General features: G+C 40.3%; 1 protein-coding gene across 1 annotated transcript; it reads left to right on the top strand.

The window, feature by feature from the left end:
* The first annotated feature begins 518 nt into the window (after nucleotides 1–518).
* Nucleotides 519–26,724, top strand: LOC141790776 (phosphatidylinositol transfer protein beta isoform). The gene is made up of 12 exons (XM_074670852.1): nucleotides 519–623; nucleotides 4,193–4,223; nucleotides 7,831–7,976; nucleotides 8,221–8,312; nucleotides 8,535–8,542; nucleotides 8,645–8,719; nucleotides 8,822–8,905; nucleotides 15,991–16,068; nucleotides 20,064–20,174; nucleotides 20,493–20,615; nucleotides 22,378–22,456; nucleotides 24,081–26,724. Exons 1-11 carry the CDS (start codon nucleotides 604–606, stop codon nucleotides 22,423–22,425), a joined length of 816 nt encoding a protein of 271 aa, XP_074526953.1. The 5' UTR covers nucleotides 519–603; the 3' UTR covers nucleotides 22,426–22,456; nucleotides 24,081–26,724.
* The last annotated feature ends 829 nt before the right edge of the window (nucleotides 26,725–27,553 follow it).

Below are 27,553 nucleotides of genomic sequence, written 5' to 3' on the forward strand. Positions count from 1 at the left end.
TCATTTATCAGTAAACTGTTTCAATAAAAATCATCATGTTTGAGTTCCTGCATCTCTAAACTTCATACAGGTAATTTAAAGAGATTTCAGTGGCTATTAATATGTTGGGATGATATTTGACTTCATTTTCAACTACTATATATATGTGTACTAATACATATTAATGTAGTAAGATAAATCCCAGCAAAAGCAGGGGATAGATAGACTGAATGCACCCACAGACAGGCGACAGGTGTAAGGACACGTCATTATTAGACCAAGGAAATGAGCTCAGGTTGAGATGCAGATATCTGAACAACACATTAAAATCTTTTATTATCAAGGGGATTTTTCTGCGTGCCTCTTGAATTATTCGTAGAACAGTAAAAATTAACGGTGCGGTTTAAATGATAGTACTCGATCGGACCTGATGAAGTAAGGCGGACTGCAGCCACCAGGTAGATAGCTCATTGGTTCATACCCGCCAGTGGGTTTATTTAATTCACTTCCCTGCCAATCACCGCCCTCGAGGGCGGGTCAATGCGCTGCTCTGAGCACCTCATGACGTCACAGCAGTCAGCGGTCGCTGGGTAGTACCAGCAGTGTCGAAAGAAGCGAGCGACAATGGTCCTCATCAAGGAGTAGTAAGTGCTCTTTTCCTCTCTTTACTACTTTTTTTCAGTGAATATCAACCTATTTGAGCTGTTAAATGAAGAATAAACTGAGGCGGGGCAGTTTTCCCGGGGTTTGGACTCTTGTAAAAACTTTTCATGTGTCTGTGTCAGACACACGAGGGAAGGGTGGGATTGCGAGAGAGCTGCTGTGGCCTACCGGCTTTGACAGAAGCAGTGTTCAGGCTTCCTGTGACAGCTGCTGTTACAGCACAGCTCTTCTTGTTTACACATTCTGTGTCTTCCTTAAGAATAACTCAGTCCAGTATCTGTCCTCACTTAATCGTTTAAAGACAGTAGATTAGCATGTGTGTTTTTAAGCTTCAAATTTGACACTTACGTGAACTACAAGTTAGTCAGTACACTCATGCTAATGCTAGCTAACTTAACGGGAGATACGACAAAAAGGGAATCCTCTAGCCCCGGTAATGTAATCTTTGTAGCATTGACACATTCACTCGCAGTGGCGCCAGCTAGTCCTTCTCATGATAAGATACTTTGATCTTTACTGCAACAGACACCCCAGTGATCCTCTCTGGTTAAACAAAGACATTTTGACAACTAGCTCGCTAGCCGTAGTAGTGTTTATGTTCCGCTAACGTAAGCGTGCTGTTAGCGGGATCACACATGAAGTTTCAAAGATGCTTTTTAAAGTAGTATAAGTTTGAAACAGTCCTAAATCCAGGGGCTAACTCGTCACAACTGAACACAGATGCTCGTGAAAACTGTTGCAGGCATCTTCCGCATACTTATAAACTCATCAAATCTGTGCCCGACGGATCAGGAAGTGGAACAGGCTACATGTTCATCAGGATGGGTATGGATGTGTTTTGGTCAAAAAAATAGTCTGTCTTTATCTGCATCGAAAAGCGTGTGGACCGAACACACACAGGTCACTTAATATATCACAAGTTGTTAATCTGATGTACAGACACGAGTTTTGTAGCCCTGTTGAAGGCAGTGCGATCTGACGCTAGGCAGCACAAAATAAAAACAAACTGCAGCACTCTTCAATAAGCTGATCAGCACAGTCTCAAAGCACGAACCATTGTTGGATTGAATGTTAGAAGATCAGTGTTTTGATTGTGTGTGCTGCTCAGCTTGGTGCTTTGATTTTTGCCCTGGAAGAACTCAACATGTCATGTATGGCAAACATAATTATGTTTGAAACTCCCCGAGTGATAGTGGATTAGGCCTAATTGCTCAGTCAAGCTTTTTGTTGTTTAATTTGTTATTAGAATAAGATGTGTCAATAAGTCACAAAGCATTCTTGTTAAAATTAATTACAGCTGCATTAGACATAACTTTTTTCCTCTTTGAGTTACATAAAAACACATGGGCACAGTGCAATTACTACGACACTCATATCATACCACCAAATTATAATGAAACCCTAAAATCCACATAACTAGCATAACTAATGTAGGGGTCACTCACCTGGTGTACAGCTTCAAAATGGATCCATAAACATTGACGCTTTCTTCATAAAAGATGCTCAAACTGTCACCTTCATTTTGAAAAATATTTCCAGATCACTTCATTTTTCAAATGTATTAAATACCATGATGCACCTTGTTTTCCTGATTGTGTTCAAAGCAAGGTTAAAATAATTTTGGGTTTGTCATTATAGTTTAGTTTTAGTTAATTTTGACATTTTTTTTCCATTACAGTTTAGTTTTAAATAGTTTTAGAGTGGGCATTCTAGTTTTTATTTAGTTTTGATTTTTGCAACAAGGCTTAGTTTTAGTTTAGTTTTAGTTTAGTTTCAGTTTAGTTTCAGTTTAGTTTTAGTTTTTCATACCTTATTAACCAGGTGCAGGATTCAAAAAGGTCAGAGTAAATATTTTGTGATACTGTTTATTTTCAAGTCCAACATAGTGCTCACTGCTCAGTCAATGCTGATACTGAACTGTTGGCTGCTTCTTTAAACACATGAAAATAATATAAACTTAATATAAAAAAATATAAACATAAATTATATAAAAATAATGGTACCATAAATTACAAAAAAATAATATAAACATAAATGATATAAAACAATATAATATGAGCTTAAATAATTAGAAACATGGACTCTGTAACAATAAAGTCAGACTCACATGCAGTTAAACTCTTACAGATGCTCTGATTCATTGCTCCACTACGTTTTGTCGCAGCACAGCGCACAGCCAGTCAGTGCAGTAAACAAGCTCGTCCCAGTACGTTGCTATGATGGTGCTGTAAGACACTGACAACTGCCGAAAACTGTCAAAAATGTGTCTGATGAATTTAAATCCTAAAGGCTATTAACATTGTCAAAAACGATAACTAAGGACATTTTTCTATAATTTTAGTTAGTTTCAGTTGGTTTTGTGAACACAAGATACAGTTGTAGTTTACTTATCGTTTTTGTTTTCTTTTCTAGTTTTTATTAGTTTGAGTTAACTGCAATGTATTTTAAATTATAGTTTTCCTTTTTAGTTTCGTTTTAGTTAGCTATTATAACATTGGTTCAAAGCTTACAAAACTGTCACTGGCCCTGCTTATTAGAGATGTCAGAGATGTCAACAAGATTTATTTTTTGTTTAAATTGTGTGAATGTAGCAAAAACAACAATACAGTATAAGTGTTGCATGCAGTTTAAAACATAACTAATCCCCTTGTTGAGCAGTCAGAAAAGATTAAATATTACCCCTTTAGGTGTCAAGGTGGATAATCTCAAAGCTTCATTGTGCAGGATTTTTGTCTCATTTAAAGTTTGCACAAACTTTGACTGAGACTACCGACACTTTGAAAATCCAGCAACAAGGCTGATATCCAGGCTTGAGTGCCACTTCGCTCTACTTTGAGAAAACTTCTTGCTTCCTCCTCACTTTTTTCTCCTTTTGCGCTGTGTGGTTAGTGGTCACTGCCTGAAGCTTCATGTTCATCACATTAAATGATGCAATTGCTTTTGGTAGAGCGTGCCACTCCCTGAAGCCGAGGTCTGTCGAGACATGAAGAAAGAAGTTGCTGTAAACTTTTGCATAGAAATGCACAAAGTAATCTTATGTAATTAACAGTCAGGTATTATTTTTTTCACGCTCTCAAAACCAGCTGTTCTCTTTGTGTACACTCCCCTCTTTACCTGATCATGCATGTGTGTGTTTTCAGTTTTCTTTGTCTTATCCTCACATCTTGCTGAAGTCAGCAGTGTGTCAAACTAAGCAGAAACAGTTTTCACCTAAGGAAGGGTGTCTACAGAAGTCTTCCTGCTCTTTTAGCAGTGAAAAAGCCTGTGCATTTTTTAGGTTATCTCTTAACAATGAAGCATGCTGGGGAAACTACTGCTTCCTCTGAAGGTTTTTTTTTTTTTGCTGCGTAATATGTAGAAGTCAGAGAAACGTCACACTGGTTTGGTATACTTTTTGCTGCTGAAACAAAATGAAAAGAATTGAAACTTCTTTTTCTGAGTGAAGATGATGTTTTGCTCAATCTTGTTTACTTTGAAGAGTGATTGTAGATCTTTGGGCAAAGTTTTGTGTGTATGTAATGTAACTACACTTCTCTTCTGTCTTTTGCAGCCGTGTGGTTTTACCCTGTAGCGTTGAAGAGGTAAGTAACTGCTCTTGGTTTCCTCTGTTATTAACCAGACAAAATGAGAAAGAAAGTGAAGAATATGACTTTTATCTTCATTTTACTGCTTCTGTGTTCAGTCCTGTACATACATACAACATACTTTACATCTTTGTATTTGTGCATTTTACTAAATAAACAATAGTAAACTCAAGACTTGGAGACAAGATTGATGCATGGTCTTATTAAACTTAATATCAGCCACAGTCCCCTGACGTCTAGAAAAATTATATTTTAAGATGGAGACACAAAAATTTACACCTGGGGTATTTGTAAAGAGTTAAAAATTGGGGAAGGAGAGGTAGGATAAGAAAACCTTCCTTTAATGTCTAATCTTTTTGAGGAGTCTTAATGCTAGAAACTACATAAGTGTATTCTTAATCACATTGGCAGTTTTTAAGCATTCAAGGTGTCATACTTGTTTCTTTATAGTTTGAAATAAGATGTTTATTCAGTCAGATGAACATGGTTCATTTTAAATCTAACAAGAAACTTTTATTTTTCTTTCTCTTCTATAGTTCTGTCATAGCTTAAAGTCTTGGTTAAAACTTTTATGATTAATACCAGAAGTTTTTTGCAACTCCACAACAGCATCAACAGACTCTTTAGGGATAAAAGTTGTGATCAGCTGGTGAAACTGATAAATGTCAAATGGTGTAACCAATGTTTCTCATTAAAAACAACTGATATTGTGTAAAAATAAAACCGCTGTGAATATTATTTGACAGTCTGCTACTCTGTAAAAAAAATGAAATTTAAAACAATTTTACACCAACTGACCAAAATATGTAGCGGAAACACCGACTTGCTCAGTACAAGAAAAACCATATTACAAAGTTTAGAAATGAAATGTTTTAATTGTACGTAGAGATTGTATTTCATAACAAATAACTTACTTCATCAGTACACTTGCATAACTGTTAGGAAGGTGAATTGTTTTATACTTGTCATTTTTTGTGGCTACACCATTTGAAAATTTAGTGGCACTGATTCTTTGATTGATTGATTAAAAATGTTGTATTTAATACTATTACAGCAACAGAACTGCAAATTACACGTTAAATCAAACATCTAACATGTTGTTTGGTCAAGTTTAAAGCATATTTTTGATTTGGACTGACATCATACCCACCCTTATTTGTCTCTGTCCCTTCCACATACACCCAGTTCATATCTGACTTGGTTTCACATGCAGCAGAACTTTAATCCCTTTTCTGGACTTTTACTAAGAGGTGGCTTATAGTAAACACAGGGCCTCCCAAAATAACTACATCAGTCCCACAGTGAGTAGAGCCAGTGGCTCATGATTGTACCATTTACCTTATCATCCTCCGGTGTTTGTCTTCACGCTGGTTGCCAGTTAGGACAACAGTCTTATTCCAAACCCATCCTTTGTAACTCAAGTGAATGTTTTACAGGAGCATGATTTGTTCCTTGCTTACAAGAAAGGCTTATGTCATCAATCCCAGACTCCCCGCGCTGCCTTATAAGGGGACAAAATCTCTTGGCAATAATTGTTGCATATTAAGGTTCATTCCAAGTAATTTAAAAATAAGTGTTCTCTGAATGAGAGAAACAATAACAAGCGCTCTGGTAGCTGAAAAATAAGCAAACACAGTTCTTTCTGTAGCTGTCTGCTGTTCAAACATGACAAAATGAGACATTAATGAATTTGGCCTGCAGACTAACAGCCTAATATGTTAATGATCTGCACATGTCTCAAATGTTTAAATTTAGAAAGACAGCACCAACAATTTTGATAAATATAGCTGAATTTATATTTTGTTCTCACTCAGTCTTTCATTTAAAGCACTGAGGAACAGTCTGTTGGACTGACTGCGCCCCATCATACACCCCAATAAGTAACGTTGCACCATTTGCTTAGTTAGGCTGTAGATAAAACACGTAGGAAGTGATAACCGTCCCATCTTAAATAGGGATAGACCGATTATCGGCCAGGCTGATTATCTGGGACCGATATTTGGCATTTTGAGGCATATCGGCATCAGCGTTATTTTAGTCCGACGACAGATACGGAGCAAATTTGAGGCCCCGTTTACACCGAGACTCCCACAACGATTCTTCCTTTGCGTTTTCAAAAGCCACCCATGTTTAGATGAGGACGGCGTGAAAACGTTCATGCGGCTCCAGGAGGACAAGTCACTTCTTCTGTTCTTTCTTATTCTGCCGTTTTGTTGTGTGAGACGGTCGGCAATCCAACCATAACGCGCATTACCGCCACCTACTGAACCGGAATGGCTCAACTGGAAATGTTGCTGAGCGCGCAGCCTTCACCTGAAACTGCGAGTGCGCATGCGGTGACGTCAGCGTTTCACCCTGAAACGCTCCGCTCTGTGTTTACACGAAGCTGGATGGAGGAGCGGATTCAGATCTTTCCACTCTGGAGAGCGTTTTCAAAAGTTTGCGTTTCCACTGAAAACGCAACGTGGTCTCGTCTAAACGGAAGGCCAAAACGCAACGAAATGTTTGCGGAATCGACCGTTTTCGGCGTCATGTAAACAGGGCCTAAAAATGCGTTGTTGCAGCTCTGATGCAGCTGCTCCGCTGTCTGCAGTCCTCAGCACTGTCCCACCCACAGTACCATCTGATTGGTTACAAGCAAAGCCATGGCTCAGGAAACGGCCAATCAGCAGTGCAGTTATTACAGTTATTGCAGTTACATTGAAATTTTGGAAAATTTTATTTACTATTGAAAACTTATGCTATTTAATTTTTCAGGTTTTCATTTAACTTTATAAAACATGCTGCTAAGCCTTGGGGCTGTTTAATAAACTCATGCTTGAAGGTATTTGAATGAAGTTAAGTGTTGGAGTTTGTATTGTTCAAGATTTTGACACCAGTATTTGCACTTTGACTGCAAATTAATATTGGCTTCAAATCGGTTATCTGCCTCCTTGACTACAAATAATCGGAATCGGTATCAGCCTGGAAAAATCCATATTGCTCTATCTCTAATCTTAAAAGTTAAAAATGCTACAAAATGATAACCAATATGGACAGTTTAACGTTTCTGCTGCATTGACAATCACTGTCTTAAAATTAGCATCATACCACCACCTTCCCACTTTACCCTGGACATTCTGCACGCCTCACTGTTTCTCATCTCCTGTCACTGCGTCTCTGCTGTGGTTGACAGATGACTGCAGCCACCGTTAGGTCACTGGCTTTCCAAAAAGCTGGCGCTCTCTGCTGTTGTGGTCATGTAGCGGCCCTAGACAACGGTTAGACCCTTATTGTATGACGACCCCCTCCCCTTTTTTCCACATTATTTTCCACAAAAAATGTGTCTCATGTTGCAATCACTACGGTATTCCCTAAAAGCCATACTCCTAAGGTAAAAACACTAATTATTGACCAAGTAGCTTGGCTGCATTTCAAGTTTTTATAGACCATCAGATTCAATTTTTTCCTGTTTCATTCATAGTGTAAATACCATTGAGCTTGAATCTTTGGGAACGTATAACGTCACTGACCTCATTTGACTTGGGTATAAACATTTGTTTATTTCTATGCTTATACTTCCTATCCTTCATTTGAGTCCATTTTCTCTCTTTTTGTGTAACAGTATCAAGTGGGGCAGCTGTTCTCTGTGGCTGAAGCCAGTAAAAATGAGACGGGAGGTGGTGAGGGCATTGAGGTACTCAAAAATGAGCCCTACGAGAAAGATGGCGAGAAAGGACAGTATACACACAAAATCTACCACCTAAAGAGGTACTTACCCTTTTCTCACATCATTTTGTCCCATAACTGTTAATTTATAGTGTAATTGCAGCATGCTACCACACGGTGGCAGCATTGTCTTGTCTTTGTTGTAAAGTTTTAAGTTGTTTCTCTCCTTCCTATTCTTGCTTTTCTTTAGAACATCAGTTAACTGAGACAATTTGTCCTCCCTCTCTTTTTCTCCTCTTAAATTTGGACCATCCCTGTTCCCTTGGCATGTTTCCCTGCCATGCAGCAAAGTCCCAGGGTTTGTCAAGATGTTTGCCCCTGAAGGTTCCCTGGTTTTTCATGAAAAAGCCTGGAATGCTTACCCTTACTGCAAAACCAGTGAGTCCCCTCTCCTATATCACTTCACCCTTCACCTCTATGACCCCTCACCCTCCCTCTGGTTATACAATGCAAGATTGTGTAACTTGCCATGACCATGAATCCCCTCACAGTATGAGTTTTTACCTCATTATTGTCTTTGTCTAACTTATTGTATTTTACTCTTCCCTCCTCATGTCCCACTTTGACCCAGTTGTGGAGGTAAGGCAGCTTTCTGTGAAGTTTTCACTGTTTTAATTCTAAAATTAACAACTTATAGTATTCCTCCAGCTGAATTTAGTCTGTTTTCTTTCATTCTTCATTAATCAATCCTCTCTCGACTCCTTGTTCAGAATGAGTTTATGAAAGACGATTTCTTCATTAAGATTGAGACGTGGCACAAACCAGACCTTGGAACACAAGACAACGTGAGCACCCTTTACTTTGTCTTTTCAAACAAACTTCAGGTCTAAGCATCAGGTTTGACTTCTAGAGCTGCAACAATTTGAGTGTTTTTGTTTTGTTTTTAGGTTCACAAACTGGACAGCTCCACGTGGAAGAATGTAACTGTAGTGCCCATTGACATTGCTGACAGAAGTCAAGTGTCCAACGCTGTGAGTAGAAACTGCTCTGGCACACATCCAGTGACAGATCAAAACACAGTTTGGCGCCTCATGAGGACAAAGCTGATAATTATACAGCTACCTGCCAAACCTCAACCGCTGCACACGGCAAATGATCCAAATAGTATTCATACATGTTTGATGAAGAAGAGTGATCTGATTTTATTAACACTGACGCATATTTCTGGAAAGAGGAGTGATCATTATGAATGCTGGAACTTTACAGGGACAGTGTTTAAGTTGTATCTATAGGAGTCATCTCTATAATCAGCTTGATCAGTGATCGTATGATTTATGACATGTTCGGAGATGATGTTTTGGTTACAGATCACCATTACGTTTTTATATTTTCAGAAAATTGGATTAAATATTTAAAGATCATTAAAAATTGCCATAGCATACAGCAATATTATCCAATGGCCAGATTTTTAATAACACTTGGAAAAAAAATGAATTATACCCGTAATTGTACTATTTAAGGGCACGGTCACAATGGCCATCCAAGCTGTGCCGTGCTCAAGCACGATTGCCCCCCTTTAGTGCTACTCCAGTATGAACCAGACTTTAGCAGGTATCACACACACACGCGTGGCCCGCCTATGCCGTACCGTACCGGATTCAGCATGGTACGGTTTGCCTGTGTGACCACGTCCTATAAGGCTGGATGCTTTAACCATTGAAATTATTATTAAATTGAATGATCATGTCAAAGCCTGACATAATTAAAAAGGCTTTTCCAATATTCAGTTTAAAAATATGAGAGGCCTCACACACGTGGACAAAATGACACGTTTAACAGTTTTGTTCTCACAGTTTACAGAGTGTAGAGTTCCTTCACTTTGAACCACGGTCGTCACCCTCCACACTAAAAATCAAGGGAAAAATAGTTTTAAAATTTCACTAGTTATTTTTGTTTTACTTTCACTTTTGATACCAATTTTTGTCCAGTTGAATATTTTTTTGATGTTGTTTTGTCAGTTTCACATTCAGTTTTGCTAAAAGCCTAGTTTTACATAAAACATAAAAAAATGTCAATTTCTTGTATAGTTCTTTCGCAGACAGACAAAGATGCTTGACATACTGTGTAAGACTGATAAAGGTTCAAAGATACAGACATTACAGAAATAGGGTGGGATTAGGTGTCACATGTAGGCTTATTTGAAAGGTAGGTGTTCTGTTGATGATTAAATATGTAAAATGAGTCAGAGCTGTGAGTGTTTGGAGGTAGTGTTCCAGTAGAGAGTTTACTTTGTGACTTTACCATGGATAATAGCCTTGGTGTTTACTTTTGTCACAATGGCTGCATTTGTTTTGCTTCCTTCTCCAATCTTTTTGCTTCCTGATTTTGTTCAAAATGACTCAATGGACCACGATTCTCATGTATGTAAAGAGAGTGTTATCTACCCTTTGTACTCCTCGACAAGTCACAACTTTTACCTGTGCATTCTGAGGCTCAACATTTCATGATGCTACTCTGTGCCAGCATTATTGAACAAAAGCTTTAGAATGACATATTTAACACAGATAAAGCTATGCTAGTATAAGGACTTTATTTGTGTTGCTTTTACATCAGGTTTTATGAAACCCTGGCTTAACAAAATCACCAGATCACTCGACTCAAATCAGGAATCAGCTCAACTTCGAATCAACTTCCCTGCGTTTGTGTGCCAGTGCTCAAACTTGGCTCACTGCAGTTCAGTCGTCTGAAGTGTCCCCTCCTAACACTGAGAGGCTGAAAACATATTGAATAGGAAGCAGTAAACTACTTTAATTTTTCTGCAGTGAATTAAATGCCTTCATATTCCCTCTTGGCTAACATTTGTACCATGAACTGTTTGCTCTCACTACAACTACAGTGTTTGCGCATAGAGTTTTTGGAGGTGGGGGAATCAGCAAGGGACCATTTCTTCATCCATCAATGTTTGGGAAAACTTTCCTCTTTAATCCACTGACTGTGCAGGCGTCACCGGTGTTTATGAACTCATCTTAGAGCAGCAAAAAGCAGTTTTGTGTCTTATTTTTATCAGTTTTGTTAAACTTTGAAGCCTGCACCCTGTCTCCCCCTCAATCACTCAGAGTAAGAATGGGCAGGGCTCAGACACAGACAGGCATCACTCTCTTTTACTTATTTTACTTTGAAGCAGAAACAAGCTTTGAGAAGCAGTAAAAAAACAGTAGCAACTTGTTATTAAACATGTAGATGATACATTTTACACAGATCAATGGATCTCATGTGGTTGGATCTGTGTTCCCACTGATCACAGACCATCTATGATCCATTACACCACTCTATGTGATAATCCATTGTGTGACCAATCATCCCAACCATACACTTCATCTTTAACTCACAAGAAAAAATGTACTCAAATACTTTGTCACATTCTTCCTCCTCTTTCTTTTGGTAGAATCAGCGAGCTGTAGTTTGTGATGAACATGTACAACTTCTCCAGTTAAAGGCCTCATTTACATGACATTTCACTGGAAAATACTGAAACACAGTGAAAAAAAATCTAAGTTTACATGGAAACGCTAAGGAGCTGAAAATGCTGTAGTGAGCATGTCAGGCCTGTAGTTTGGGCTATGCATTTGGTAGATCTCTACCGAAGAGTTGGGCCGATCATGTGGTGTATTGGTAAATGCTAAGTGCAGAAGTGAAGCAAAATATGCACATTTTGTTGAAAGACTGTCAGCTGTTTGAGCAGCACAAGCACAACACAATAGTCCACAACATCGGTAACACCACTACTGTTGTACTGTTATTCACTCACTGGCTGCTTTATTAGGCACACATTGCTAGTACCAGGTTGGACCCCCTTTTGTCTTCAAAACTGCCTTAATCCTCTGTGGCATAGATTCAACAAGGAACTGGAAACATTCCTCAGAGAGTTTGGTCCATATTGACATGATAGCATCACACAGTTGCAGATTTGTCAGCTGCACATCCATGATGAGAATCTCCCATTCCACCACATCCCAAAGGTGCTCTATTAGATTGAGATCTGGGGACTGTGGAGGACATTTGAGTACAGTGAACTCATTGTCATGTTGAAGAAACCAGTCTGAGATGACTCCAGCTTTATGACTTGGAGCGTTATCCTGCTGGAAGTAGCCATCAGAAGATGGGTACACTGTGTCCATAAAGAGATGAACATGGTCAGCAACAATACTCAGGTAGGCTGTGGACTTTAAACCATGCTCAGTTGGTACTAAGGGGCCCAAAGTGAGCCAAGATAATATCCCCCACACCATTACACCACCAGCAGCAGCCTGAACCGTTTATACAAGGCAGGATGGATCCAGCATTCATGTGGTTGACGCCAAATTCTGACCCTACCATCTGAATGTGGAGCAGAAATCCAGACTCATCAGACCAGACAACGTTTTTCCAACCTTCTATTGTCCAGTTTTGGTGTTGCTGTGTGAATTGTAGCCTCAGTTTCCTGTTCTTAGCTGACAGGAGGGTCACCCGGTGTGGTCTTCTGCTGCTGTAGCCCATCTGCCTCAAGGTTGGACGTGTTGTGTGTTCAGAGATGCTCTCCTGCAGACCTCGGTTGTAAGCAGTGGTTGTTTGAGTTACTGTTGCCTTTCTATCAGCTCCAACCAGTCTGTCCATTCTCCTCTGACCTCTGGCATCAACAAGGCATTTTGGGCCACAGAACTGCCGCTCACTGGATATTTTCTCTTTTTGGGACCATTCTTTGTAAACCCTAGAGATGGTTGTTGGTTAAAATCCCAGTAGATCAGCAGTTTCTGAAATACTCAGACCAACCCGTCTGGCAGCAATAACCATGCCTCGTACAAAGTCACTTAAATCACCTTTCTTCCCCATTCTGATGCTCGGTTTGAACTGAAACAGACTGTCTTAACTATGTCTACATGCCTAAGTGCATTGAGTTGCTGCCATGTGATTGGCTGATTAGAAATTAGCGTTGACGAGCAGTTGGACAGGTGTGCTTAAAATAGTGGTGTATGTGTAGAGTGTATGTGCTAAGTGGAGCGTAACATCAGCATTTCTACTGGAAACTCTGGCTTGCTGTTAACACTAGGGATGTCCTGATATTACATTTCACTTCCGATACGATACCGATACTGCAGCATTGAGTATTGGCCGATACCGATATTAATCCGATAAGATATCAGCATTAAACTTGCATACTTTTATTACTTATTTTGTTGTATTTCATGTTAGAAAAGGCTTGATTAAGTGATATTATTCTAACAAAGAACAGTAGTCAGCAACAGTAGGTATGAGGAAAAACTGACCCATTTATTATTAACCATTGGGTAGAAGAAATGTTAACATTAAACATAAAAGATACTAGTAATTGAATAAAATAAAGAATAAATTAGAAGACCCAGAAAATAACCTAAATAAATCAAATAAAAACAGCAGGAGTGGAGTCTGGAATGGACTGATTATATCGGAGATTTTAGATGCATTCTGATACGATACCGATATTTATTTTTTTGCTGATATCGGACCGATATCTGATATTAATATTGGACTGGGACACCTCTAGTTAACACCACAATGATGGTGGCAGTGTTTCAGAAAAAATTCCACTCTGGAGGCCGTTTTCAAAAGTTTCCATTTTGGGTTAGCTATAACACTGTTCCCGTTTAAACAAGAGGCCAAAACACAACAATACTTTTGTGTTTCATCCTAAAAAACATTGTTGTGTTAACAGCGATAAAGGTGCCATAACACACACCTTTAATAAAACTGAAAATCATTTTTTAAAACATATAAAGGTTGATCATCTGCGTTCTTAGTTTAAATGTTACACAGGGATGTGATTCTTCAGGATTAATGCGGAACTCAGGATTTTATGACCTGAAAGTCGGCCAATGAGTCTCAAATTATCCACAGAGATGTCAGTTCATGTTCAACTTGAACGCAACCTGTAGTTTTTTGAAGGAGAGCAGTTAGCCTTTGGCTGTTTGGCTATCGTGGAGTACGTTCGCCACAAATGAACACAAACACGTCTTTCTGCTGATGACTCAGATATGTTGAAAAGGAGAAGTTTTCAGACGTTTTCATTGATGCCACCTTGTATTTGTTTTAGATGTTTCATAATGAAAGTTGGCGACACTGAGTTACCACAGTCACAGGAACGCCTGACCTTTATGTGCAAGGAGAGCAGGATGCCCAAATAAAGATGTTACATCTAAAAATATGGACACAAAGAGTTAATGAATTGTCATAAAATTATTCCAAAAAGAGTAAAATTGACTCTTGAGAACGCCAGAGCTTTAAGTACAGGTGGTGTTACAGTGAAACAAAACATATGGCTCCTTTATTCATGCAGTTAAATTTTGATGTGTGCCGTGCCCTGCTCTGTCCTCTGCCAGTCACATCCCTGGTTAATGATCTATGGTTTGATATAAGCATCACAAACTTTAATCTTTGTAATTAAAAACTAAAGCCGCTGTTGGAGCCTCCTAAAATTCAATCAATGATATTTCAGAATATGAATCAGAGTTTTTAATGCTCCACTTGGAATCCCTGAAATCTTATTTGAAGATGTTACCCATTATTGCTGTTATTTGACATCACATTGCCTCATTTCACTCTGGCCCTGTGTGTTTTTGTGTGCACATATGTAGTTGTGTGTGTGTCTATTTAGTGTGTGTGTATGTGTGTGTGTTTGTTTGCTGTGGGTGGTTAACGAGGCGGAGGTGTTTGCCTTGCTAGAGGAGTGTGTTGTGTCTGAGGACCCTATCAGCCCTCAGCCTCGGGCATGGCTGCAGGGCCTGGGGCGTACCTCCAGCACAGATGAGTTTGTTAGTGTAATTAAGGCTCACTGCGCTTCGTATGCCGGAACTAGACAAACACACACACACACACACACACACACACACACACACACACACACACACACACACACACACACACACACACACACCACAAACACACTGGCACTCTAGCACACTCTCTTTCACTTGAAGAGTTGGTCCTTTTCGTCTACCACGGCATATCGATTCACAGACCTCATTAGTGCAGCACAGTGTATTGTTATGGTGACGGGGCTCTCAGCATTAAAACAGCCAAATTATGCTGTGTTTGTGTGTAGGGGTTTCTATCTCTCTCCACACGTTTGGCACCCTCCTGTTGGCCGATAGCCCTGAAAAGTAGCTTTTTAGCTGCAGGCGTATCATGATTTATTTAGAATTGCTGGGCCCTTGAGCTGCTGATAATTTGAAAGCCATTTCATTTATTTGTATTACTATTTCTCACGCCAGCTTTATGAAGTCAGGTTTTTGGTGTTTGTCATGTGCTTGACATATGCACTCGGTATTGCACGGTGTTGCTTTAATATTTCTCTATAAGCTTTAAAACACTTTTTTTAACCGCTGGATCAAGATCTCCTGCACTGTAGGGAGTGTGTGTTACTTTACTGAAAGGGGCTTGCAGGCCATTGTATGCACTTTACTATAGAGATCATAGCAGGTGGGGCTTATACATACAGTAAAGGCAGGTGTGTTGAAGAAAAGATTCATGTACCTAGGTGTGTGGTAGCACAAGCTAACATAAGCTCACATGCAGCTGGATGCTACTGCATAAGTGTATTTGAACAAGCACCAGCGCCTCCATAATTAAACAGATGCTGCTGGTGGCATTAACGCCCCATAGACGGTGTTTTATCTCAGAGCCACTTAAGGCTGAGTTCTGGTCTGGCAGTCTGACATTTTCCCCAGGGGGTGGTGGGATTTGAGAGAAAGTGTGGTACCCTTTGGCCTTTCAGCAGTGACTGCTGTGCTGCTTGCTTGAGAGCACAGTGAGTGAACAGTCGGTGAGGAAATGCACAACAACATTTCTGAAACCCACTGAGTGCTGTGATGAAAGTAAACTTTCTTCTGGATTGTTATTTGTTTAGTAAGTTTACAAAAGAAGGGAGTTGGATTTTATTGAGACAGGTTTTTAGAGAGTTTGGTCCTGTACCAGAAATAAAGCCTCATTATTTCTCAGCTCATGTTAGAGCTGTATGTGTGTGTACATTTAATTTATCTAAGCTTGTCTCAGCCAAACACCCTGGGTTTCTGTTTTATAATTATTAAAACCATTCTCATTGCAGGACTACAAACCAGATGAGGACCCAGCTAGGTTCAAGTCAGTAAAGACCGGCAGAGGACCTCTTGGACCAAACTGGAAGGTATGATTCTGATAAACGGTGGAAATGAGGCATCACACTCACATACTCACATCTTGCAAACACTAGCCATACTCATGAAATGAAAAAATGAAAAAACACATCTCCATCAGTCTGGCAGATTGTAGCTTCTTTACAGTCTGTGGGAACAACAGATGTTGATGACGGAGGGCTCTTTCAAACCCACAACAAAGAAAAAGCTCTGCTAAAATCAAAACATGACACAGAAAGACAGAAAGAGGTTTGTGGGACACTCCTCATCCCAAACGGTGAAGGACAACTCTGTGGTTAGACCAAGTATGGAACATACTTTGTGTGGTGTTTGGAGGCAGCAGCATCATGCTGTGAAGATGCTCCTCCGCGGGGGTCCTGGAAGGCTTATGAAGATAAGAAGAAGGGTGAAGGTAATGTTATAAAAGTCTGTGAAATCCTAGAGGAAAACCTGCTGCAGTTTGCAAAAAATGCTACATGGACGAGCATTTAGCTTCCAGAGAGACCACAACCCCCAAAAAAACAAGACAATGCAACCAAGGAAATAACTTAACACAACAATACTCGTGTCCTGCTGTTATTAGGGCTGGACAATGATGGCAAAAATCAGAATGATTCATTGAATCCTCTACCTTGGTTTCGGTTAATGCTCTCAGCTCAGTTTATCTTGTGAATATTTGTATAATTTTGAAACGAGTCACTGAAATGAACAAGCACAGATGAAAAATTAAGGGTTATCTATTGAAATGATGGAATTGAAAACACATATCAGCGACAAATGTTTTGTGAAAAAAAAATCAAATTTTCCCTAAAAAAAAAGGAGAAAATTAAAAAACTTGTACTGCTTGCAGCAAAATAAATCATTTTTATTAGAGCCGGACCGATTAATCGATCGGTCGATTTTGCTCCACTGAGATTCTGTCGCTTCTCCTGTGTCTGTGTGTTGGGCTGCACGGTGCCCGAGTGCCCGCCCCCTCCGTCCACCATTATCTAATGTAAGACTATAGAACGGCGTTTTAACGTCCCGATAGTTGCTTTTTTGTGAGATAAACAGAGATAAATGCTACTGTTAATTCACACGTCTAACATTATCTAATTTAAGACTATAATACAGCGTTTTAACATTGTGTAAGTTGCTCATTGTGTGTTTACATTTTCAATTTTTTTTTATACTTACAGTGTTTAAAGTTTGACTTCTTTATTTATTATTGTGTTTACAGCTTGTTCTTCTTTATCATTGGTTTACACTACAGTTCTTATGTTTACAGTTTTATAAATTAAGTTCCTTGTTTTAATCTAATAGTGTTCTGTCTCTGTCTTGCATCATATGGGTATTATAATGATTTGTGATTATATACAGTATATATCCTGTGTATATCAATGAATTTATTATATATATCAGCCAATATATTGAATAACGGTTGATATATTGAATATCGGTGGATATATTGGATATCGGCTTTTTTTTGCCCCCAGTATCCGTATCGGCATCGGCCCAAAAAATCCCATATCGGTCGGGCTCTAATTTTAATAATGTGTGTTAACGTGAAAAACAGCTTTCACCTTATGAAAAAGGAACTTCACTATTTTTTGAAATTCCTTACAATGTTTTTAGTTGAAGACATCCTCATCGAAGCTCAAGTGTGTCCGAACAACTCAAACAGAATTACTTTTGGGTACAAGCTGCTCAGCTTGGTGTCCTCCATGACGCTTCTGTTTGGAGACCTGCTGAATCCAACCGCAGTCTGGTAGCAATCGCATTTTCTTCGTGTGCTGTCCAAGCTATGCTCGGTCCAGTCTTGTGCCGACTGGCAAATATACTGTCTGTACCGGACTGGATGGGACAGTGTCACATGACTACGTCTTCCTCTGTTTTCTGGTAGTCTTCACTTTGTGACACTTGGCTTCCTGTCGTGTAACTACACAACCAGTAGTGTATTTTTAGGCAATGGTGTAAGGTAGAGACAGAATTACAAAGGGGGAAAAAAAATCGAAATAATAAACACAACAGTTTTACATCAGTTAGAAGCTTTAAATGTGGGTTTCGGTTATTTTTCGATGAATCGTCCAGTCCTACCTGGAGTTATAAACTGACAATTCAGATCTCAGTCCAATATAAAAAATGTGGCTGGACCTGAAAAGTGAATTTGGGCTGAAAATAGAGATAAATGTTCTGATGTGTAGATCAGATCATACACTGAGCGAGATGTGTTGTTGGAATAAAAATGTTGTAGTTTATATTCTGATTATTTTGTTTATTTATTTTTATTTCATGCAGACGTTAGTATTTCCTTCACAACAAAATCTCGTAGAAGTCAGAATACCTCTGCACCGTGGAGCACCGAGCCCTAAGAAGGCTGCTGTGAGGCGGGCAGAACTGTACGGCCTCAGTTTGATGAAGACAAATCACCTCTTTCTCGGCTCTAATTGGATGTGATAGAAATTTCTCGTCCCCAGGTCAGATAAAGGTTCTAATTTGTAAAGATGAAACAAGACACAGGAGAGAGACATTGATTCTGAATTTGACAGGCAGCAGTAATGGATAAAGACTGATGTAGCTTTGATTAAAAGCAATAAGTCAATAAGACATAGCCCATCCACACAGAGACACTTTGTGGGGAGTTTTGTTGCGTTCCCGTGTAAACCTCGCTGTACCCGGCAGCCTCACAAACGGGTCCTGTGCGTGGTGTCAGAGCGCGGAGGATTTTATTCTGCTGTGGAGCCCTCAAAGTTCACCATGGGAAACTTTCCTCTGCTTCAAGGATTTTTACAGAACAAAGGCAGCCAAACAGCTTTAAAAAGTCTGAATAAAGAAGCACAACTTTCTATTTTGTGTTTTTAATTAGATCACTTTCCCGTCCGCTGTGGACACGGAAAAAGACTGTTTTTGAAAAGGTGAAAAAAAAAAAAGAGAGAAAGTAGTTACGTGACAACAGAGGCACAATTTCTGCCAGCTTCTCAGAGCAATAAAACTCTTGTCTATCTCTGCATGCACACATGCTTGCATATCGCTACCCTTTGTATTTCTGAAAACTTCTGCTCCTTTGAGTGGGGCACAGAGAGGGAGAGAAGAAATGTCACCGTAAGTGTTTTGATGTAGAATCCGTTTCATGTGAAGTTCTCCTTTAGCGATGACAACTTTTCTAAACCCACTGCAAATTTAGAAATGTTTCTCATTCCCCCTCTCTCTCGCGCTCCTCCGTGATCGTGGCATCAAACGGCAGTGGGATGAGGGTGATTGAGGCGGGTCTGTGGCATTTTCTCGCGGAATGCCGAGCCAGAATGGAGTGATTAATTAAACAGGTGTTCTCAGAGGGAGTGTGTGTGTGTGTGTGTGTGTGTGTGTGTGTGTGTGTGTGTGTGTGTGTGTGTGTGTGTGTGTGTGTGTGTGTGTGTGTGTGTGTGTGTGTGTGTGTGTGTGTGTGTGTGTGTGTGTGTGTGTGTGTGTGTGTGTGTGTTCTGGGGGCGAGCAGGTCCTAGGTGTTAATAATGTAACCAGCTTTTCACCGTGACGCCCTTATCACTTCACTAGCACCGTTTTATCTGCCTTCCTTGGCCACAAAGGCATGCCTGTCGGGAACGGTGTCGCTGTCAGGGTGGAGGCAGAGAAATGGTCCCTTCATCTGGAGTTTATCCACTTTGCTCTGCCCCAACCCCCCTCCGCCTTTTCTTCTCTTCTTCACAGGGAGCCAGAGTGCATGCAGCGGATGGATTTGGAAAGTGTGTTGTAGATTAGGACACTTTTATCTGCACACAGCACATCTTCATTTTGATAATTATTTCAGCAAGCTCCGTACCCAAAGCATTATGTATTAATGAATTGTAGCTTTGAATGCAGCTGAGATTAGTCTAAAATAATATTCTCTCTGCCTTCTGCTTTTTCTACGATTATTCTCTCACTGGAAAGTTTCTGTCAAGTTTTGACTTTCTTATTTCTCCTGATACTGCGCTTTAAATCATGACAGGCTCTAACTCTTGTCATTCTTTTGCTTTTCTTCCTTTGACAGAAAGAGCTGGCGAGTAAGCCTGACTGCCCGAGGATGTGTGCCTATAAGCTGGTCACAGTCAAGTTTCGATGGTGGGGCCTGCAGACCAAAGTGGAGAACTTCATCCACGATGTGAGTGGGACATGTTTACACACTTTACACTGCTCAAGTTTTATTCTGATCCTGCTCCTCAGTTCATATATTTTATCATCTCATGTACTGAGACAAGAGCTTATTGACATTTCACTTTTATCGTTTTGACTTTTAAAACAAGTGCAACGCAAAAATATTACAGTGTTGTGTATTTGTGCCTCTAATGCTTTCATTCAACAGAAAAGTTGAGTGTTTAAGAAAAAAAAGTGCATTTTCCATTTTTTGATGAACCATCATTTAAAGTCACTTTTCTGACTAATCACCCACTGTAACTGAGACTGCACTTGTTTCTCTCAGCAAGAGAAGAGGATTTTCAACAACTTCCACCGTCAGGTCTTCTGCTGGTTGGACAGGTGGGTGGACCTGACGATGGATGATATCCGGCGGATGGAGGCAGAGACACAGAAGGAGTTGGATGAGGTGAGTGCTCAGTGGAAATTATACAAAGCTAAAAGTAATCTTGGTTCATGATAGAAACTTATTTGTCAGTGATGTGCTCGATGAACAAAATGAGGGGTGTCCGTGTTGTTTACCATTGCATTTCTACAGCTCCTAAATTTGTTCCAAAACTGTTAAATCAATATAGCGCCAGTTTTCACCAAGCAGTACGGCACACGTCACATGTTTGTGGCATTTCCACTGACTCATCCTGAGACAGATCTCCAAATAACTGAGACGAGTCGTCCCACTTTTTGGGACACTTCTGTAGGGGTGCCAAACTAATCCGATCTAGCTCCAGAAGGTGGCGCTACAACACTGCAGACCGTTGATTGGTCGAAAGAATCGTCACTTAATGTGGGACAGCAGCTGAATTTCTCCTGGTGTCACACAGTCTTCTCTGAAACAAAGCTTGATTTAGCTTTCTAGCTGAGAGCCACATGGAAATCACAAAGAAGATGACTTGCTGGATGTTCTCTATCGTTGCTCTTTGATTACTCTCCTTTGTTGGATTTATTAGTGGGGTTCTCTGTGTCGCGCTGCAATGGCGTCACACTTCTATGTAACTGATGCGGCTATTGGCATCCAGCTTCAGGGATGGGTACCTTTCACTTTTGAAACGATACAGTACTGATGCTGGGTACCTAGCAATTGGTAACGGTACTCAACAGTACCAATTATCATTACTTTGTTGTAGGGATGCGCGATATTATCGGCACAATATCGGTATCGGCTGATAAAAGCTTAAAAACACGTTTATCGGTATCGGCCGATAAGGTGCTATTTGGTTAGGATTATTAATATTTTCCATCTGAAAAATAAGCTCCTTAAATAAAATGCAGCACTTCATTTATTTGCACTGCAGAGCTCTGTGTCTGTCACCAGGTTGTTACAGTAGCTCTAAAATAATCAAATGCAACTTGGTTATGTTTAAAAATGCATTGCACATTTAAAGTTCATGTGATCTAAAGAAATTATTTTTCTGTATTTCAATACTGAATGTCTTGAGTTTGAAAAAATAATACATTTCTTATTTATGGTAAAATCAAATGTTTTTTTTTCTTGTTTTATGTGTGTTTCTTAAACAAAGAAGACCGTCACAATAAGAGTAACATATAAATTCCAGTACAGGATAGACTTAGCTTTCTTTACAGTGAAAAAAACAAACAAACTTGTGATTATCGGTGTCGGTATCGGCCAAAAGGGGTTTCGATATATCGGCATATCGGATATTGGCAAAAATCCAATATCGTGCATCCTTTTTAGTTTTATGTGAATCAGTACCCGGTACTTTTGACAGAATTCGGTTGGTACCTACAAATGTACCTAATATGGTACCCATCCCTATCAGGGTTAAACGCTGCCTTGAGAGGGCATGATCAGCATTGGAAACGCAAGCAGGACCAGGTTTAACAGATACAACCCGTACTAAACCCGAACTGTTCTAAACCGGACTGCTTGGTGGAAACAGGGCTTAGATTTAATTCTTGTGTTTGCTGATTTGTAGTGTGAAAATTCGCTGCTCGCTCAAAACATATCGTTAAGTTTTCTCAGTTAAATTAATGCTGTTAAATCAGAAATGTACTTCTGATCATACTTTACTATTCATTGATTTATTTTTTTGATCCAAACAAATCAAACTTATATAGTTATAAATGATGACTAATGCCAAAGCCCATGCTGGCGTTGGGAGCTTCACTAATCCAAATTTCTGTGATTGACTGCTTTCCCCACTCCTGTCTAGATGCGTAAGAAGGGCTCAGTGCGAGGTACAAAGGCTGCAGACCAGTAGCCGAGCCAGGTGTAGGTCTGAGTATTGCTCTGTAAGTTCACGCCGGTGCAGAGGCCAGCCTCTCAGACTCTTTCTCTCTGCTTGCTGCATGCCTGTGCACTGCTTTCACTCCGCACTCTCTGGTGCTGTGGGAAGGCTGAGGCTCTTTGTTCACAAAGTTTAATTTTGCATGTGTGTGTGTGTGTGTGTATGCGCATGCTGTAATGTATAACGCCTCAGCTCACTCTGCTCTGTATGAGTCAACGAACAGCTCCAGATTTCAGAGAAATATGACACGTGGTGAGTCGTTCCTGACCCACTGAAAATCTCCCACCATGGTTTACATGAGGGCATGTTGTGTTTGTGTTCTTACTGAAGTATGCAAGTGTTGTCATCTGGAGAGATCTGAGACATCTGGTCAAACCTTTCTTGAATCACACATGCCTTTTTTTAAAAAAAAAGGTGGCTCAAGTTAAAAACATACACAGAAGGCCTGTGAGATGAGTACCTGCAGTCCAGATCCTCTTCTTAGAGGAAAACAAGGCACAGAGAAGCACTCCTTTCTCTCTTAAATCACAAGCTTTATTTCTGTGAATCCCGTTCTCTGCAAAGGCCTACCACTAGTTAGCTTTTGGAACCACTTGAAATATCTCCCTTTTTCTCCTTCTACGTTTGGCCGTACAAGGAGAAAAAAGGGAGGAATCCGGGCTGGACTGGCCGGTGTGGACCAGGCTCAAACATTCCTGGCTCTCTACCAACATACAGCATTTTGTCCTCAGCTCCCCCTCTCTCTGATCTCGCCCAATTCAGCATGTGTTCCCCATTTTCCCTTGGAGTAAGTAAACAGGCGGGTGCCATCAAAGAGGGCTGTGGTGGGGAGGCCGGCTGGGCCTGAACCTGTGGGCTAGAGGGTGAGCAAGGTCACAGTTTGACTGTACGAGACAGGAGTGTGACTGAGGCTGAGGCGAGCGTAGAGACATTCAGGTTCTGCACAAGAACATGCTGCTCTTTTTTTATTTATATACGTTTAGTGGTTTGGAAGGGGAAGTATAGGAGAGGGACAGGGCAGAAGAGGAGGATGGTGTGTGTGTGTGTATGAATGAGTGTGTGTGGGGTGAGGGGGGGGCTTCAAGATGGCTCCTTTTCCCTCATTAACATACAAATGGAATTCTGCAGTTGAGAAGAAGTCAGTGCTGTGATTGAGAAAACAGGGAGGGGAGGATGGGGAAAGGATGGAGAAGAAGTAGGAGGGCGAATCCTCATGCCATTTCATCAGATGTGTCTATTCCTCTGTTTAGAGCCAGTGTTGGTTTGAACCGTTCCATTAAGGTGTTTCAGCTATCAGATTCTAACACTAATTGACTTTCCAAAGCCATCAGCCTCAGGGTGGGAGAATCTGAAAGTGATGCTTTTATCTACATAGAAGACAAACAAGAGGTTTGATAAGGACTGTTGGAGCAGATTTTATGAGGAAAAGCTACAGATTATAGTTGGCAGAAAGGAAAATCATTTTTTAAAAAGTCTTAGCCCAAATCACACACACTTTTCAAAGATTCATCTCAACTTGTTCACAGCAGCCATTCAAGAAAGGTTTGACACAGTTCTCCTAAACCTGCTCCTACCTGTTTGCCAGGAATAAATCTGACGTGTTTATTTTCTTGTGTTTCCCTCCACAGCTTCGCAAGAAGGGTGAAATACGAGGAACCAGCGCTGCAGACGACTAAAAAGGCAGATTTTAAACACCCACCATGACGGTAGAGACGGAGACTGCTAACAGGGTTCTTTTGGTGCCACTTTCTTTCCCTGAACAGATTCAGGCTGTGGAGGAGGGAGGGAGGCTCTGCTACCTGTAATCAATGGAGCCAGATTCCTGACTTTGACCCAATCATAGACTTTCTATGTGCTGAGAAATTGATTCCTAGAAAACCAACCCGATCGTCGCTGATATAACTGGTTAATGTTGATCTCCTGAGCAGTCAGCGTCATGTTATTGACGGCCTGCTGCAGGGATCTGAAGAGGAGCTTCTTGCAGTACAGACACTTTTATGTTTTTTTTTTTCACTAAAGCAAATTCATCGGCTTGATTCCACAGCGGCAGGTGTTGGACCAAATAATTCCTCATTTTATTATTTTGATTTTCCTTTTTAGTCCATGCTCTCTCCGAAACATTCCTCTGCAGACGATGCCCCGTCTGACCTCTCTTTGTCTCTCCTCCTTCGTTTTAACTGTACACACTGCGGCTCAGTGGTTTGCATTCCCAGGCATGAGTCTGTCTGTTTGTCATACTCATGTTCCTTCCTGCCACAGCCTCCATTAAGAGATTACTAACACCCTTGGCGCCTCGGCCCTGTTGTAATCCTTCCCCCATCAGCCCACCTCAGTCAAAGCACTGCATCTTATTAATGCTGACAATCATGCCCGTACAGGTATTCACTCTCACTCTCACACAAACCAACATTCACATGCATGTGCCGCACATACATCACACACAGAGAATAAACATGTGAATTCACTCTAACACACTCACAGGTGTGGATGCCTTTGCAGTGACTGATCACCTACCAGCACAAGCTGGGCAGATCCATGCAAGCTCCCTCTGCTAAAGGATGTTACTTTGGAAGTGTTTACAGCTTTCCCCCCACTCCCCTCACCTAGGACACACGCACACACACACACTCCCTAATCTGAAGACACTCACACATTACATACAACACACCATTCACCTCCCTCACAGCCATCCCCAGAGCAAAGATTGCACTGAAAAAACAGCCACAGATGGTGCTACACCCCTCCAGCCGCTGTCACAAGCCAAACTGCAGCACCCCACCTCTCCCAGCCCACCCCTGAGACCCAGCTCACTCATCTGGTTCTCTGAGGTAGACTGTTTCTTCTTCTCCTGCCTCATTCTGGGTGTGTTTACAGATTCCCAGCAGCCTTACCATAGCCCAGTCAACACCTACCTACCCAACACACTGCTTGCCTTAATCTTTGAAGCTTTGTACCTGTTCGGACCTACTGTACCTCTGCCACCAGCTGTTGCTCAGGCTACCTCCCTTGTTTCTGTCTGAATGTTTCCCCCTAACACAGAAAGGTTAGCGCTAGCTGTTAGCTGCTACTTGTTGGGAGTTAACAATGGCAGACATAGCTTTATGAGCGAAATGGTTTGTGATGACTCTTTGTTCTGTTTGTAGAGTTGTGTGATTGGTGATTGTGTGTCACTGTGCCTGAGCAAGTGCAATTCTCTCAGCAAACATAAAAAAACGTTGCAGTCTCTTTGCTGTTGTTGCTACAGATTTACTTAACCAGCTTGATAAATATGCCATATTGATGACTTTTCAGCTCCACAGTGCACTTTCTACCCTCATGCTACAGAATCATGCCTACAGTGTCGGTCACAATAAGTGTTACAAACATTAATAGTTCAGGTGGTCTCATCATTTCATCGTCTTTGAGTGTTTGTCTTTGTTTTCCTGGCGTGTCTTTGATTGTGCTTCAGGAATCGGGAGGGGAGGGGGCTGTTTTTAGAGATCTTTTTTCTGTACTTTCCTTTGGCCACATTCGTGTAGTAAAAAACTTTGGGTTCAACCATCCTGATGTTTTTATTTAGTGTAAACTGTAAGAGGAAACTGTAATCACTTCCTCATGAATGGTTATTGGCTTGTCCAAAGAGTGTGAATGACTTTCTGAAATGTTTACATGCATCCAGCAGTGGTAGGTCGGGAACATAGGAAAATTGGAAGAGATATTGTGTGACGCAACATTTTTTTGATTACAAGAAAATCTTCTCAGGTGACCAAGCTGACATGATGATCTTTTTGATATTACTCACCAGTTGCCTCAGACCATTTCCATCCCCCACAGGGCCATGTCCTTTCCAGTAGTGTGATTCTGCTTTTATGATTCGAACAGGATTGTTGTAATGTATCCTCTTCTGTCCTGTCACAGTGTGAGACAGTCAGCTGATCTACTCTGGGATTGTACACATATGTCTCAAAGAGCCAAAAGTGTGAAACAATTGGTCTTCAGTGTAATCAATGTTTAACAGTCTATCCTAATGATCTGTGCTGTCTGCTGAACAGAGCACCCACTGTCTGAAGAGAACAACCCAAATCAATGATTAACCATCTGCCAAGACAGTGACGGACATATTTACAAAGCAACTGCACAGTCCAATCCTAATTTATGAAATCTGCAACTGTTAAAATTCCTCAGCTGTTTGCTTTTACATGTTTCTGATCAGCTTATGAAATTCAGGGGATATGGTAGTGAATGTATGATACTTGTGCCTTTTCTTTCTCTAGATCTTTCTGTCAGTGAGTCTACACGTTATATATCAAATAAATTTTGTCTGAAAAATACCTTTTTGGATCCAGTTGTCGTGACTATAGATAGGTGAATGAGGAAGAATGAAGGCCTGTTTGACTTTTTAAATTTCAATTTAGTGTCGCAAAGAGCAATTGCACCAGACAGTCAAAGGTGAAGTAATTGACACATGTCAGTTTAGCAAGACGTGGGTGGTTCATGAATTTTGTCAGTCTTAAGATTAACAAAAGGCACTGATGAGTATTATTTATTAAGACTAATGAATGACTTCAAGAGTTGTTAAGCTAATTATAGAAATATAAAGGAGAGAAATAACGAATGACAAAATGCCAATAAATAGAAAATATACACATGGGCTTACATAAAGGAGGAAAATCACACGTCTCAGGTGTTTTTTTAATTTTTTTTTTTTTTTTTTTAGTTGAAATAAATGTCTGAAGTGATTTAGACCACTTCATAAGAGGTCACTACTTTTTCTCAATACTTTCTATTTAGTCAAATTTTACATTTTTATAGCATGACCAAAAAAAAAAAAAAAAAACAGTTGGGGCATGTCAAGTTTGAAGAAAGTAATAAATTTTCAGTTTATTAAAGGATGCTCTTCTAAATCAAAGAGAAAAAGTTGTCTTTTCCATTTGGTTTATTCCTGTTACTATTCTCATCCTTTCTTTAAGCCTGTGGGGCTTAGGTTCATTCTGTCTCCTCGTTATACATTTTTTAAGAGGTCACTGTTTTTAAGGTTAGCTTTGCAGTGAAATATAACGAACCACTTCCTGAACTTGGCCTCAGTGGATTAGCAAAGAGACGGTTATAATCAATAAGCAAT

The sequence above is a fragment of the Halichoeres trimaculatus genome, unplaced genomic scaffold, assembly GCF_033239565.1.
Source record: "Halichoeres trimaculatus isolate MK-OKI-2021-1 unplaced genomic scaffold, fHalTri1.1 fHalTri1_scaffold_5, whole genome shotgun sequence".
Classification (NCBI taxonomy): Eukaryota; Metazoa; Chordata; class Actinopteri; order Labriformes; family Labridae; genus Halichoeres; species Halichoeres trimaculatus.